Genomic DNA, 14,352 nt, shown 5'->3' with positions numbered 1-14,352 from the left:
GCTATTTTCCACAGCAGGCTCTGTGTGAGCTCCCTCCTGCAATTCTGAAGAGATAGGAGCAAGCTCAGGCCACCTTGTGTGTGCCCCACAGCAAGGCCAGACAAACATGGTACTACTCCGTTTGGCACATCGGAACTTACCTTTTAGATAGAATTCAAAATGCAAAACTTAAAAGGTACTCGGAGGAGATGAGGGCTCTGGATGACAAAGGAAACAAGAGCCTGTGATAAAAAGAGAAGTTGAAGGTGATAGACAGACAGAAGGGAATACATTCCAGGCACTTTCAGCGACTGGGAGATGTACATAGCAACTTCCTTCCACAATCTTACGTTTGCTCTTTACTGCTCAGGCTGACACTTCATGCCACAGTCACATCACAACAGATGCCTGTGCTGTTGACAAAAAGATGTTCCTTCAGATGCCTCCTTAACACCATCTCATCATGCTGGCATTATCTGAATGACTGGCCATCTCTGCCTCACCATCTCCAGCACCCTGGGACTGGCGATCCCTGCAGTTGGCAACTGCTTCTAGTACCTTGCTTTGTGTTATATGATGTAAATGGAAATGCTACAAATTAGAATAAGAAAAGTATACCACAGCGGAGCATGTGCTAGGTATTGCTGAGTGAATCTCACTGCTTCGTGACAGTGACTAACCTACTGAGTACTGCTGTATTTCACGGGTGTTAACATAAGCAGTTCTCACCGCTGGCCTGTGATGTACAGCTATTGTTACTCTGACTTTTGCTAAAAACAGAGCTGAGGTTCACACTGGGGAAACAAATTGCCCAAGGTCTTGCTTCGATCGGGATCCAGGCAATGTGACTCCACCCGTTACCACACTATACTGCCACATGACGTGCTTAAAGACCAAGTGAAGGACCTGTCACTAGGAGAAAGGTCCTAAGTGCAGAGCCATGGCCCAGAGTGTTCTTATCCCTGTAGATTTAGGGAGTGGTGATTGAGGGTCAGATCGAATGCTAGCTAACATAGGCTATCTCTAAGGAGACACAGTTATGTGGTAAACTGCCTCCAGGAGAAAGAAACAGGGAAACTGAGGTTCAAGGATAAGAAAAGGGCTTTGTTTTTCTTACCATCTTCTTTCAACCACATATATGTATTACCTTTTCTAAACCACAAAGATCAATTAAAAACACAAGCACATGAAAAGATCAATCTGAATCCTTTTGGGACTTTCCCAGCTCCTCAGATATTCGTCAACATGAAACAGTTTTTGATTTGACAGGCCAATGCTCACTTTGAAACACCAGGGTTCTTCATGCCCAACTCATTTTTCTCATGACCATGGACTGTAGGGCAGCTTGGTTTCTCCCAGTGAAACTGTCCTGTGCTTGGGAAAGAGTGACAGAGGACAGAAGAAAGGGAAACTGGCCAATGCTCCTATGGCTGTTCTATTATTTTTACTTCTTTTTCCATGGTCATGTTTGTGTGTATGTATGCATGCCTGCATGTGTGTGGACACAGGTTTATGTTGGGGAGGAGTACATGGGAATACGGAGGCCTACTTGATGTTGGGAGTCATTCTCCCTAGCGCTTCCACCTTACCCGTTGAGGCAGCGTCTCTCAATCAAACCCAGAGCTTGTGGGTATGGCTAGTCTTGTGAGCAAACTTGCTCTGGAGATCCCCTCTCTCTGTCTTCCCAGGCTATAATTACAGACAAACTCTGGTAATCGTGCTTGTGCGGCAAGTACTTAACCACGGGGCCATCTCTTGGGCCTCTGCTATGGCTATTTTAGCTTGAGCTTTCTAAACAACACTATTAGTTTGCTGGCTTACAACGGGTGGTTTGGCAAAGAGTAATCGTCTGCTTCACAGCTTTGAGGGCTAGAAGTTCAAACCTGAGGCTGGCTCCTTCCTGATCGCACAGCACTCTCCTTCCCGTATGGAAATCTCTCCTCCAGCTCTCCTTTTTACAGGAGGATTCCAGCCACACTGGACTGAGCACACCTGACTTGCCTCATTTTTGCTTCTCTCCCAATAGGGTCACATTCTTAAGAGCTGGAGGTTAGGATGATGTGGGAGCTGTCAGAACATAACCAGCCTCTATCACACTGCTAAGGACCACTTCCATCCCTCACACTCATCTAGGGGCTTCCTTGTCTTCATGCTGGGACTGAGAGCTGGGTCTCTGGCATCCTTAAAGTGGAAAAGATTGCTAGTTAATCTCTGAGAGGAAACTCTAGAGAAGGGTTGCTCGTGGCTCATCCTGAAAGAAAGTGCTCTTCTGGTCTTCCTAGGTGGTATCATGGCAACCTCACACGCCATGCAGCTGAGGCTCTTCTCCTCTCCAATGGACGTGATGGGAGCTACCTGCTAAGAGACAGCAATGAGCAGGCCGGACTCTATTCTCTCTCGGTGAGGTAGGTGCTTAAGGACTTGTAGAGTTCAGTCCCATCTGTCACTTGTTTACTTTACAGCACTCACACTGCCAGAGGGCAAACACTCCCTGGTTCCTGTTGAGTCACCAGATTAAAGGATTTCAGACTCTGAATAGTTAGACCTTAAAGAAATCTTCCCAGGGCTGGAGAAATGGCTCAATGATTGAGAGCACTGGACTCTTGAAAAGGACTCAAGTTTAGTTCCTAGCATCCATACCAGGCAGTTCACAATGGCCCATAACTCAAGCTTCAAGGAGATCTCATAGATCTACATGGGCACTTGCACATACAGGAACACACACACACACCCCTTCCTTGTTCCATTCACTAGCAGGAAAACTTGGGAATTATTTCATCTCAACCCGTCACTGGACACATGAAGACCCTGAAACTCAAATTGGTGGACCGTCTGACTTGACTCAATCAACAGTGAAAATAACACTGCCGTCTGAGTTCCTGGACTGGGCTCCTTTTGGCTATTCCTCTCTTGCCTGGAAAAGCCAGAATAATTTGTAACCATGAGTTTTCATAGTCACAGACTCAAGTAGACAATGTGAAACTTCACATTTTTTCTATGGATTTCATTTCCCCAAGTGGTGAGTTAATCTAGTTCCTCTGAGTTAGTGCACCTGGCTTGCAGTCTTCAGCCCCGCCCTGGTACTCTGGCTTCTTTTCTTGGGTTCTTATAGCTTTTCTTGGACATGCAAGCAAAGCCTCTACAAGTTTTCCTGGCCACTAATAATGGCCATTGTATGACTGTGGCAGCACCTCCACAAATCCCAGAACCCTGGGAGGAAGTCACGAGTTCCTTCACACCGAAGTCCCTTAAGCCAGGATGGTCCTCCGCTTCTCCCCTCCCTGTGGGACCCTGGCTTCCCTGAACTCTCTGGATGGCAGTAGCTGTAACCCTGCTGCTGTTTGGATCTCCTTTCCATCCACTGAAGCCATTTCGGTTTATTTGGTTTGGGGTTTTGTTTTTGAATCCCCTTATCTCTCTGTCTCCCTCTCTTCCTCCCCTCTCTCTGACTGGGAATGAAACTGGATCAGAAAACAAGAAAGTATTTCCCAGGCTGCAGAGACAGTTTAGTTGATAAAGTGCATTCCTTGAAAGCATGAGAACCTGAGTGTGGGCCCCAAAACTGAAAAAGAAAGGATGGAAGGAATGGAGGGAGGGATGAGTCAGGAAGTCAGGTATGGCAGTGTACATTATCAATCTCATTGCTGTGGAAACAGACACTGCTTACTGGTTAGCCACTCTACTCTACTTTGTGAGTTCTAGGCCAGAGGTGGATGGTGTCTGGAGCACTAACCAAGGCTGGCCTCCGGCCTCCATATACACATACACAGACATATACACAGACATGCACATGAACTTGCACACACAAGTGTGCCTGTAGACATGTGAACATTCATGCATGCACACATACGAATTAACACACAAAAAAGTATTTCCCTAAACAACTGTTGACAGGCTTCTGCGAGCTCAAGAGCAAAGAATTAACATTGCTTTTCCTCTCTTTAGACTTAGAAACTTCAGTGTTCATTTTCTATGCTACATAACAAATTACCAGAAAATATAGCAGCTTAAAACAACACAAATGGATCGTACCACTGTTCCTGTGTGTATTAAAGTCCAGGTCTAGCATGGGTGATTCTCTATTCAAATTCTACCCGCCTGAAATAAAGATGTCAGCTGCAGCTAGGGCTCCTGTCTGGAACTCAGCGTCTCATCATCACATCGTCCTTGCTTGTTATGCTTTTCTTTAGCTTCCTTGCTGTGGTAGCACTGGGGGCCCGGTGCTCCTAGTGCCACTCAAGGACCAGTGTAACTGACAGGTGCCATTTCAGATCGTGCTATGTGGCCCGCGTGGACAGTACACAGCGTGAGTGTTGGCTGCCTTTCTGGCAGCCAGAGCATAGCTCTCTGATGTCCTCTTCTGTGGACACAGAGAATTCTGTTTCACGGAGCTCATGTGAAGAGGTCAGGTCCACGCAGAGAATTTTTCTATTTTTAAGATGAACTGATTTAAAGATTTAATGATCCACAAAATCTCTTCACAACTCTATCTAGATGAGTTTTTACCTGGATAATTGGAACAGAGATATGCACTCCATGGGCTTAGGTTTGGGATATCTATGAATGCTGCCTGCCACACCTTCCATTCCCTGGCAGGGAATCTATGTGCCTATTTGAAGGGGAGAGGCAGAGATAGGCAGAGGATGAGGGACAATTTAGGCAGCTGGGGGCTGGGTTGTATCTACTAATATTTTGATGTTACCCTGGCAAGTTTTCTTAATAAATTTTCTAAATAACAGGATTAGATAATAATAGCTTGGTCCGTAATAGCTAAGTCTATGCAAGAAAGAATAACTGAGTTTGACTCCTAGCACCCATGTAAAAAACTGAGCATGCTAGTATGTGCTTATGATCCCAGAACCAGGGAGGAAGACACAGAAGTATCCCTGGGGCTCACGGGCCACAGCCAGCCTTGCTGAATCCATTAACCCCAGGTTCAGTGAGAGACCTTGCCTCAAATAATCCAGGTAGAAAACTCGTAAGAAACGACACCTGAGGGTAACCCCTGGCTTCCACAAACATGCGCACACATGTGTTTAGGCACACATGAGAATACATGCACATTTACACAAAGAAAAAAAGTAAAGACTAGGGATGTCAAAACTACTAATCCAAGAGGGAATGCTGTTTCAGTGGGGAGAAGATTCTGGCTTTCTCTTATCGACAGCAAATGGGGGAGTAAGACAGGGAGACTGCATGTGAGAGTGCTGTACTGCAGGGTCCCCCCAAATATCTCAAATAAGCATGTAGGATTATTGGGTCACAGATGTAATTAATGTTTTATCTGTGTGTGACTCATCTGATCATAAGCTATTCATGAATAGACTGCATGCATTTCATCTTCCTGAAAAATTAATATAAACCACTGGTTTTCATTACAAATACTTAGTAACACTTGGGGGGAGGGGACTACCAGCAGAGGTGACAGAATCCATAGTTGTTTAAAGGTACGGTTATTTTGTATTCATTTATTTGTTCATTCCCTTAATAACAGATATTTGGAATCATGCGTTCTGTACCAGCCGTCTTAGTTCAAAGACCTTGTTGGCAAGAAGTACAGACACACAGCACCCATAAGCTCCAAATCTTGCTAAAAGTCGAGGGCAGGTAATAGAAGGCAGGCTAAGTGTTTGAATGATTGAGAAGTAAAATTGCACTCAATATGAGCCAGGATTATCATGTGATACTGGGCGAGAAAGTGTAATTTACAGGAAAACTCAATGGGTAGTGAGAAACTCAACAGCAGCCAGTTTCTACCATTGGAGACCAAGGGGAAGGTGAGAGGGATAATTGGAGGTAAGGAGCAAAGGGGGAAATGACTCCTAGAAGAGGAGCAGGTCTGGATGGCAGGGGTCCTGAAGCTGGCTCCCCTGACAGCAGCATCCACCGACAACCCCTTAGGACCTACATTCTGAGGGAGGGCCTACCTTCCACATGTTCAATCTTTGTCTGGGGGTTTTTACAAACCTTACAGTTGACTCTGATGCATTCTGAAGTTGGGGTGTAGATGACACAGTGGGAGGTGAGGCTAGGGAGATAGAATGGGACAAATAAAGTGAGGGAGAGAGAGAGATCTTATGTAATACTTTTCATTTAAAAAATGAATTAGAAAATGACAACCTTAGAAATGTGACATTTTATTCAGTAGACAATCACACAGGTAAGGGGAGAGAAGACTAGGGACACATAACTCACTGACAGAAGCAGACTTCTGACTGACTCCCAGACAAGGGGATGCCAAGGACAAACATCATTTCTGTCACTTCTATCTTCCTGAATCCAAGCCCTTTATGGACGTTAATGTTCAAGAAACCGTGTGGTCAGTTCAAGAGAAGATGGGGGAACCGTCTCATCCCTTCTGGGAGAGCGACAAGCTGAGAGTATTGTCTGCCAAAAGAAAGGAGTGATAGCCTTAAGCCCTCAGTGATTTTGATGGCTGTGTGTTCCGCACTCTCAACGGTTGATGGTGATGCCAGCCCATTGCTCTATCCACCTTCAAAAAGAACCGTCAGTTGTTAAATAACATTAAGCACTTTTTTTCTTTCAGAGCCAAAGACTCTGTCAAGCACTTTCACGTCGAATACACTGGGTATTCATTTAAATTTGGCTTCAATGAATATTCAACTTTAAAGGATTTTGTCAAGCACTTTGCAAATCAGCCTTTGATTGGAAGCGAGACAGGTAAGTCATCTTCGTCTGGTTTTTGTTGCTATAAACAAATATCTGGGATGTGTGATTGATTTAAGAAGGGTATTATATAAGCCAGGTGGCAGTGGCACATGCCTTTAATCCCAGCACTTGGGAGGCAGAGCCAGGCGGATCTCTGTGAGTTTGAGGCCAGCCTGGTCTATAGAGCAAGATCCACGACAGGCACCAAAACTACATGGAGAAAGCCTGTCTCGAAAAACAAAAAAACAAAAGAAGGGTATTATAGTTCATATCTCTGCATGAGAATTTGCTTGGAACCTGGTGACTTCTGCTAGGCCTAAGAACATTGCATAGTGAGAGACAGGGATAAATACATCAAAGACCAAGCCCTCCCCACAGCCCAAGCTTGCCTGGAACTTGTGGTCCTCCTGCTTTAGCATCACCAGGGCTGGAATTACAGACATGTACAGACACACCAAGCTCAAGACAACATCTATGTAACAAACCCATTCTTGGTACAACCCATTAGCCCCTTAATCCATTAACAATATAACAGACTGATATTTCATGATTGAGATTAAGCCCAAATCACCTCTAAAAATTTGATCTGGTCCTCCTGTTTAAATGTCATAATGGAAATTAAATCTAACAGTAGTTTTGAAGAAGACAACTTATATTCAAACCATAGAATAAACTACGGACTTGACCTTTGAAGTACTGTTCCAGGAAGAAGAATAAACTGAAGTCGATTTCAACCAATTTCATACTTGTTACTCTTTAATCTTCTGCCTGTGATAGGAAATTGCTATGTTTAGGAACAGCTTTTATATTGTTGTGCCATACGGTACATTAAAATATATATATATATGAAGAGGGCTAGAGATATGGCTCAGCAGTTAAGAGCGCTTGCTGTTCTTGTGGAAGACCTGGGTTGGTTCCAAGAACCCACATCAGACAGCTCACCACGGTCAGTAGCTTCAGTTCCAGGGGATCCAACACTCTCTCTGAGCCACATGGACATGTGCATGCATGTGGTGCTCATACAAACAAGTGCACACACATATACGTAAATAAAAATAAGTATTTTTAAAATGTAATTGTTAGAATTTCAGCACAATCTTCGTGAAAGCAAGGTACATTCTACAAAGTACATATCTTCTTAAAATGCATTAATAAATTGCTCATAGTATATTAAAAGCTCACACAGGCAGGAAGATCTTCATGAGTCTGAAGCCAGTCTGGTCCACATAGTTAGTTCCAGGCCAGTCAGAGCCATATAGTGAGACCTTATCTAGGCAAAATCTCTTTAGAATGTTCTATTTTATAATATATACAGTAAAGAAAACGTAAGTCAGGAAAGTTTTTTTTGTTTCTTATCATTTTAGGCATGGACACTGATAAGAAAGTGTGCCTGTGACATGAAACTGATATGTTTAGAAACAATTTTTTTTGCATGTAGGTGAGACCCAGAGAACTTAATTTGAAGCATTTTGAAAGATAAATTTCACATGAAATGCCCACAGTGACCAAACACTCAATATTGAAAATGTTGGTTAGAAAGCATTTTTTTATGAGCAATAAAGGCCCATATCTGTTACCTGGGTTTCTTAAAAAGTTTTAGGACTGTACTTTCATATGACTTGAAAGGATTCAAAATTTCCCACTTCAGTGGGACAGTTAGATAAACTGGAGAAATATATATATATTCAGCCAGCATTCCATTGATGTAACAAATACTAATACCTGAGCTAAATGGATGTGTACGTAGGGAAGATTTATTTTGTCTGATGGCTGCAGAGGTTTTAGTCCATGATGCCTTAACCCATTGTCACCATGATGGGAACACACAGCAGAGAGAGCCACTCAGCTCATAACCAGGAAGCAAGTGGCTGAGTCCCACTGACCTAACACCACCAATGACCTAACTTTTTCACACTGGTTCCACCTTCTAGGCCAAGCAGGAGGCCAGGCTTTTAGTATATGGGCCTTTGAAGGGCATTCTCTATCCACACTCAAGCACACATTATGCTGGCACTTGAATTATCTAATTATCTAATCTATAAAGTAAGTAAGTAAAAGATCGCCTCCAAATTTATGGTTTAAAATCCCAGCTTTATTTAACTCTAAATGATGAAAAATCTCAGTTTATCAACAGTGGGAAAAACTGCAAGCGCCTATAGCATGAGAACCTCAGCCACATAGCCAATCGCCATGAACTTGTACATATCAGTTTTCTCGGTAAACTCCTGAGCGGTCTTTCTGCTCATCAGTGTGGAGGGAAGAGCTGCCATCATTGGTTTCTGCTTTTGCCATTTATGCCGCAGGGACAGATCCCAGTATGAATCAGTGTCTAGCATGGATGAAAGACACACAGAAACCACAAAGCAGTTGCTTCTCTTTATACTGAAAATACCAGGTTTATGGCAAAATATTCTGAACTTAAACTTTCAGCTTTAAATCTGTCTTTTTCCTGGTGGAAATCTTCCGGGTCAGCCTTGACAGTTCTTTCCATCTTTAACCAGCACTTGTCCTCATAAATAAATGTATGTGGGGATATTCATTTCCATGGCTACCTTGACCTGAGCAAGCATTTCAGTTTCTCTAGTCCCTGACCTGCAGCTTTAGTCCCTGTTTATGTTTAACCCTACACTGGATTGTATTCAATTCTTGGTCTCTAGAAATGGAGAAGAGTGTCTTAAAGCCTGGTCTTCATTTCCACTACCTCTCTTTTGTCCCTCTCCATATTTGTTAACTTAGAATTTGTGCTTTTTCATCTGAAGTGTAGGTGTGTGAGGAAATGAATACCTGACGTAATGGATATTTATGAGGAATCCTGTAGCCGTCAAAACCATAATCATTGTCTGCCCACATTCTCCCCAAGCAAAGTCAGTTTTGTCATGTAAACTTCTAGACACTGTTTAAATCTCTTTGTGGTTCTCTGTGCTCATTACTGGACTTCCTCAAAATTAGGGAAAGGTGCACATCGTCCTGCCTTCGGGCAGATCAAGGCAGGCGAAGAGCAAGGTGAATGTAGGGTGTTTTGACTGACTCTTTCCAAGCACAGTAGGTTCACCTTCACACTGCGTTTGGAGCAATATACAGCCTCCCTATAAATACATTATTCTGACTAGAGGAATCTCATGGCCAAGTGTAGTGGTACTTGTAATTCTAGCACTTGAGAGGCTAAGGCAAGAGGATCACAAGTTCAAGGTGAGCCTGGGCTACACGGCAAAGTAGAGGGTAGCCTGGATTGCAAAACAAGACCCTGGCTCTAAAGTGGTGTGTGTGTATATGATTAATGTGTTAGGATTTATAATTAGAGTTTATAGCGTGGTTTCTCCAAAGTTAGAATTTTCTGGGCATTATTACTATGGCTCACGTTTTACCCATTCTAGGAAACTAAGATTGTTATCCTGTCCACTGGCTGTCCTCTCTTCTATCCACTGTCTGATAAACAGTTTGCTGCCCTTGGAGCTTGATTCAGCTGATGGATGAGAACACTGAGTTAGAATACATTCATTCTCCTTGCTTATCTGTCCCCACCAGATGAAGGCAAAGCCACCAAGGCTTGTCCAAGGGACAAAACTCATGACACTTGAGAGTTCTAATCTGCCCTCAGTGGGAGGAACAGGCTTCCGGGGAACAAGATCATGTACTGAAGTCACGATGACTGTTAAGCCTGGAAAGGCTGCGAAAGTCACAGAGTCACCACTGTGGCCATGACCGGTGGTGAATGGAAAGCAGGATGCCACCTTCTAAAAATAGCCCTTTTCTTCTTGTTCATTTATGTATTGGCTTCTGGTGGGCACGGATGGTGGTACACACCTAAAATCCCAAGTTCCAAATCTGCATGGGCTGCATGGCAAGGCCCACTCTCAAAAAATAAAGCAAAATATATATTAGCACCTGATATTAGCTCTAAGTGATCAGGAGACTCTGAGCTAAACTTCTCAAGGTTTGAAGAGGAGCACAGAAAAACTACTTGATTGTCCATTGAACGAGGCCTTTCTAGAATTCTTTTCTCTCAGTCTTCCAAAATCAGAACTAAAATTCAGTATTTTAGGTCACTGCTGTTATTTAGTCCCAGGCCCAGCTTTGCCCTGCAGGGCCTAAGAGCATGCATTTATAGTTTGAAGTCTATTTTATTAGATATTAGGATAGCTACACCAGCTTGCTTCTTAGGTCCATTTGACTGGAAAGCCTTTTCCCAGTCCTTTACTCTGAGGTAGTATCTGTCTTTGAAGTTAAGGTGTGTTTCTTGTATGCAGCAGAAGGATGGATCCTGTTTTCTTATCCGTTCTGTTAGTCTGTGTCTTTTTATAGGTGAGTTGAGACCATTGATATTAATGGATATTAATGACCAGTGATTGTTAATTCCTGTTATTTTTTTGTGGTAGTGTTGCGTTTTCCTTCTTTGATATTTGTTGATGTGGAATTATCTATTGCCTGAGTTTTCTTGGGTGTGTTTAGCTTCTTTAGGTTGGATTTTACCTTTTAGTGCTTTCTGTAGGGCTGGATTTGTGGATAGGTATTGTTTAAATCTGTTTTTATCACGGAATATTTTGTTTACTCCATCTATGGTGATTGAGAGTTTTGCTGGGTATAATAGTCTTGGTTGGCATCTGTGGTCTCTTAGTGTCTGCATAACATTTGTCCAAGACATTCTAGCTTTCATAGTCTCTATTGAGAAGTCTGGTGTTATTCTGATGGGTCTGTCTTTATATGTTACTTGGTCTTTTTTGCAGCTCTTAATATTTTTTCTTTGTTCTGTATGTTTAGTGTTTTGATTATTATGTGGTGAGGGGACTTTTTTTTTTGGATCCAGCCTATTCGGTGTTCTATAAGCTTCTTGTATCTTCATAGGTATTTCTTTCTTTAGGTTAGGAAAGTTTTCTTCTATGATTTTGTTGAATATATTTTCTGTGCCTTTGAGTTGGTATTCTTCTCCTTCTATCCCTATTATTCTTAGGTTTGGTCTTTTCATGGTGTCCCAAATTTCTTGGACGTTTTGTGTTACGACTTTTTTGTCTTTAGTGTTTTCTTTGACTGATGAATCTGTTTTCTGTATTGTGTCTTCAGTGTCAGAGATTCTCTGTTCCATCTCTTGCATTCTGTTGGTTATGTTTGCTTCTGTAGTTCCTGTTCGTTCAGTCAGGATTTCTATTTCCAGCATTGCCTCAGTTTGTGTTTTCTTTATTGTCTCAATTTCAATTTTCAAATCTTGAATTGTTTCCTTCATCTATTTATTTACTTTTTCTTGGCTTTCTTTGATTTCTTCCAATTTTTTGTTTGTTTTTTTCTTCCATTTCTTTAAGGGAATTTTTTATTTCCTCTTTAAGGGAGTTTTTAATTTCCTCTTTAAGGGCCTCTATCATCTTCTTGAAGTCATTTTTAGGATTGATTTCTTCTGCTTCTTCTGCCTTGGTATGTTCAGGTCTTGCAGGTGTAGAATCGCTAGGTTCTCATGTTGTCATATAGGTCTTTATGTTGTTGCCTGTATTTTCGCACTGGCGTCTACTCATCTCTTCCTCTGCTCAGTGTATGAGGTGTCTGTGTCTGAAGGTGCCTCTCTTGTTCTAATTGATAGTCTTGGTCCACTAGGAGTTCTTGGTTAAATCGGTGCTGTTGGGCTCTGTTTCTTCGGGAGCAGCTTAGTCCAATCAGTGTTAGTGGGTTCTGTCTCAGGGAGCAGTTGTTAACAGTTGGTGCAGGTTTCAGTGGTTGTTAGGTTCATAGGGGTTGGGGGTTTTTTTTTGTTTGTTTTTGTTGTTTTTTTTTTGTTTTTTTGGTGGGGGAACAGGGAAAGGTAGCTGTCTGGTCCCTGGGACTCCGATGGGTAGGGCCTAGGGGCTAGAGACCTGATGTGCCGGTCCGGAGATGGGGGCTTACCTGTTCCCAGTCCGTGTAGGGTAGGCTTATGATTCTGGTGATCTGGTTCAGTGGCTGGGCAGCGCCTTCTTTTGTGTTCTCAGGTCACGTTTTGCTCATTCCTTAACTCCTCAGCTGATCTTGTTTCCTCAGACTTTGGACTGTAGGATTCTGAATCCTCTCCCGAATGGATCTCAGCTGATCAGGTTGTTTAGTAGGGCAATCTCACCAACACCTCCAAGTTGTTGGGTTTTGCAGGATTGACAGCTGGGCCCTGGGTTGGCCTCAGACAGAGTGTTCAGATCTGTTCTGGTCGGGTCCCACCGCCAGCCACGTTCTTACCTCTATAACATCCTCAGCCTCAAGAGCGAGCATTCGTTTATAAAGAGACTTTTTGCTTGGCTTAGTGGAACAGGCCTGTAATTTTACCAAATCAGGAGACTGAGACAGGAGAATCTCAAGTTCAAGGCCAGACTGGGAAACTTAGCAAGATACGATCTCAAATTTAAAAAATAATACTAAAGTTAAAAAGGGGTAGGGGGCATCTGGGTCTATAGTTCAGAGGTTCAGTGCTTGCTGAACATGCACAATGCCCTAGAGAGAGGCGACACTGGTGGGAATACTGCTACCTCCGAGGGCAACAGGATGAGCCAAATAAAACAACACAAACCTCACATTTGTGCTCTACAGTGGTAAACAGCTTCAGTAGATGATACCTGAATACTCAGTTGCAGGTCACAAGAAAACCTGTCTTAAAGACCTGTGAAGGTGTTGGTCCAAAGGGACACATTTTAAGTGCCTATTTTCTTCTTTATCCCTGTTCTCTATTCCTTAAGTACTTAGAATTTGTGCTTTTTAATTTGAAGAACATGGGCTCCCTAAATCACACCTAACGTCCTGCCAGCTGTGTGGACTCTAGAATTCTAACTTCCTGGCATCTTCATTAGCATTTATATTCATTCAAGTTCTTTGTGTCAACATTCATGAACACTCTAAAGACGTTTCTAATCCTCAAAACCTTATCATTCCTAAGTCCATGATAGAGCTCTGCAATGGACTCACTAGCTTCTCCTCAAACATATTTGATAGCTGTACAATTTTTATTACTCACTTGTTTTAAATGATCTTATTCTGCATATTAGCATAAGCTCATGAAGAGAGGGTTGTTGTAAGTTTTGTTTCCTAGTGTATCCCAGAACTTGAAAGAATAATGCCAGTCATTTTCTTAGCATGCCATGAGTGTGCATGGGGTAGGGTGGGTAGAGAGGTTGGGGTGGTGAGGAGGTGAGGGAGTGAGGGATATCTTACAGTACTCCAGCACTCCTGATAATTCTAACGAGCAAAATTTATCCAAAGCATAATACAGACTTATGCTTCTGTATTCTGTATCTACCTGGTGGTGACTATATCCAGAATCTGCTTTTGGTTTGTCATGGATGGTTGTTTTTAATAATTCAAGATAACTTTAGTCATCAAACCCACATAGGAAAACATGCACCATGCTCCACGTCAGGTCCCTGTTTGTGACTTCCCCAATCGGTGCAGTGTAGGAGACCCTGTATGGTTCTTTCCCAAATGTCACATTTCCACTTCTGTCTTTTGCTTTGATGTGGGGATGCCCAGGCTTTTGGTAGAAGTTACAGTTCTTATAATTCATCTGTGGTACCAGGTGTCTCCCCCAGGCAGTGCTTGAAGTGTAAAGAATGTAAGAATTTAAAAATTGTGTGTGCTATCTCTGGAAGGAACTTAATGGACAACTTGGAATTTTGCCAAATCACAGCCAGATGTCACTTCCTCCATTCACGCTGGCCAGACATGACTGTTTTACAGTTAGTCAATGAGGTGTGTTTGCAAATA

At 42.7% G+C, this 14,352-nt stretch overlaps 1 protein-coding gene across 1 annotated transcript in view; it reads left to right on the top strand.

Annotated features, from left to right (window-relative positions):
* The window catches only part of Dapp1 (dual adaptor of phosphotyrosine and 3-phosphoinositides 1), a 49,386-nt gene that overhangs the window by 12,736 nt on the left and 22,298 nt on the right, over positions 1–14,352 (top strand). Inside the window, exons 2-3 of the mRNA XM_059266330.1 lie at positions 2,262–2,384; positions 6,527–6,660. Coding sequence (XP_059122313.1) covers positions 2,262–2,384; positions 6,527–6,660 — 257 coding nt within the window. The remainder of the gene's footprint in view (positions 1–2,261; positions 2,385–6,526; positions 6,661–14,352) is intronic.

Source organism: Peromyscus eremicus, chromosome 6 (assembly GCF_949786415.1).
Source record: "Peromyscus eremicus chromosome 6, PerEre_H2_v1, whole genome shotgun sequence".
Taxonomy (NCBI): domain Eukaryota; kingdom Metazoa; phylum Chordata; class Mammalia; order Rodentia; family Cricetidae; genus Peromyscus; species Peromyscus eremicus.
Note: the sequence above shows the minus strand (reverse complement) of the source record. Positions and strands in the feature narration are given on the sequence as shown.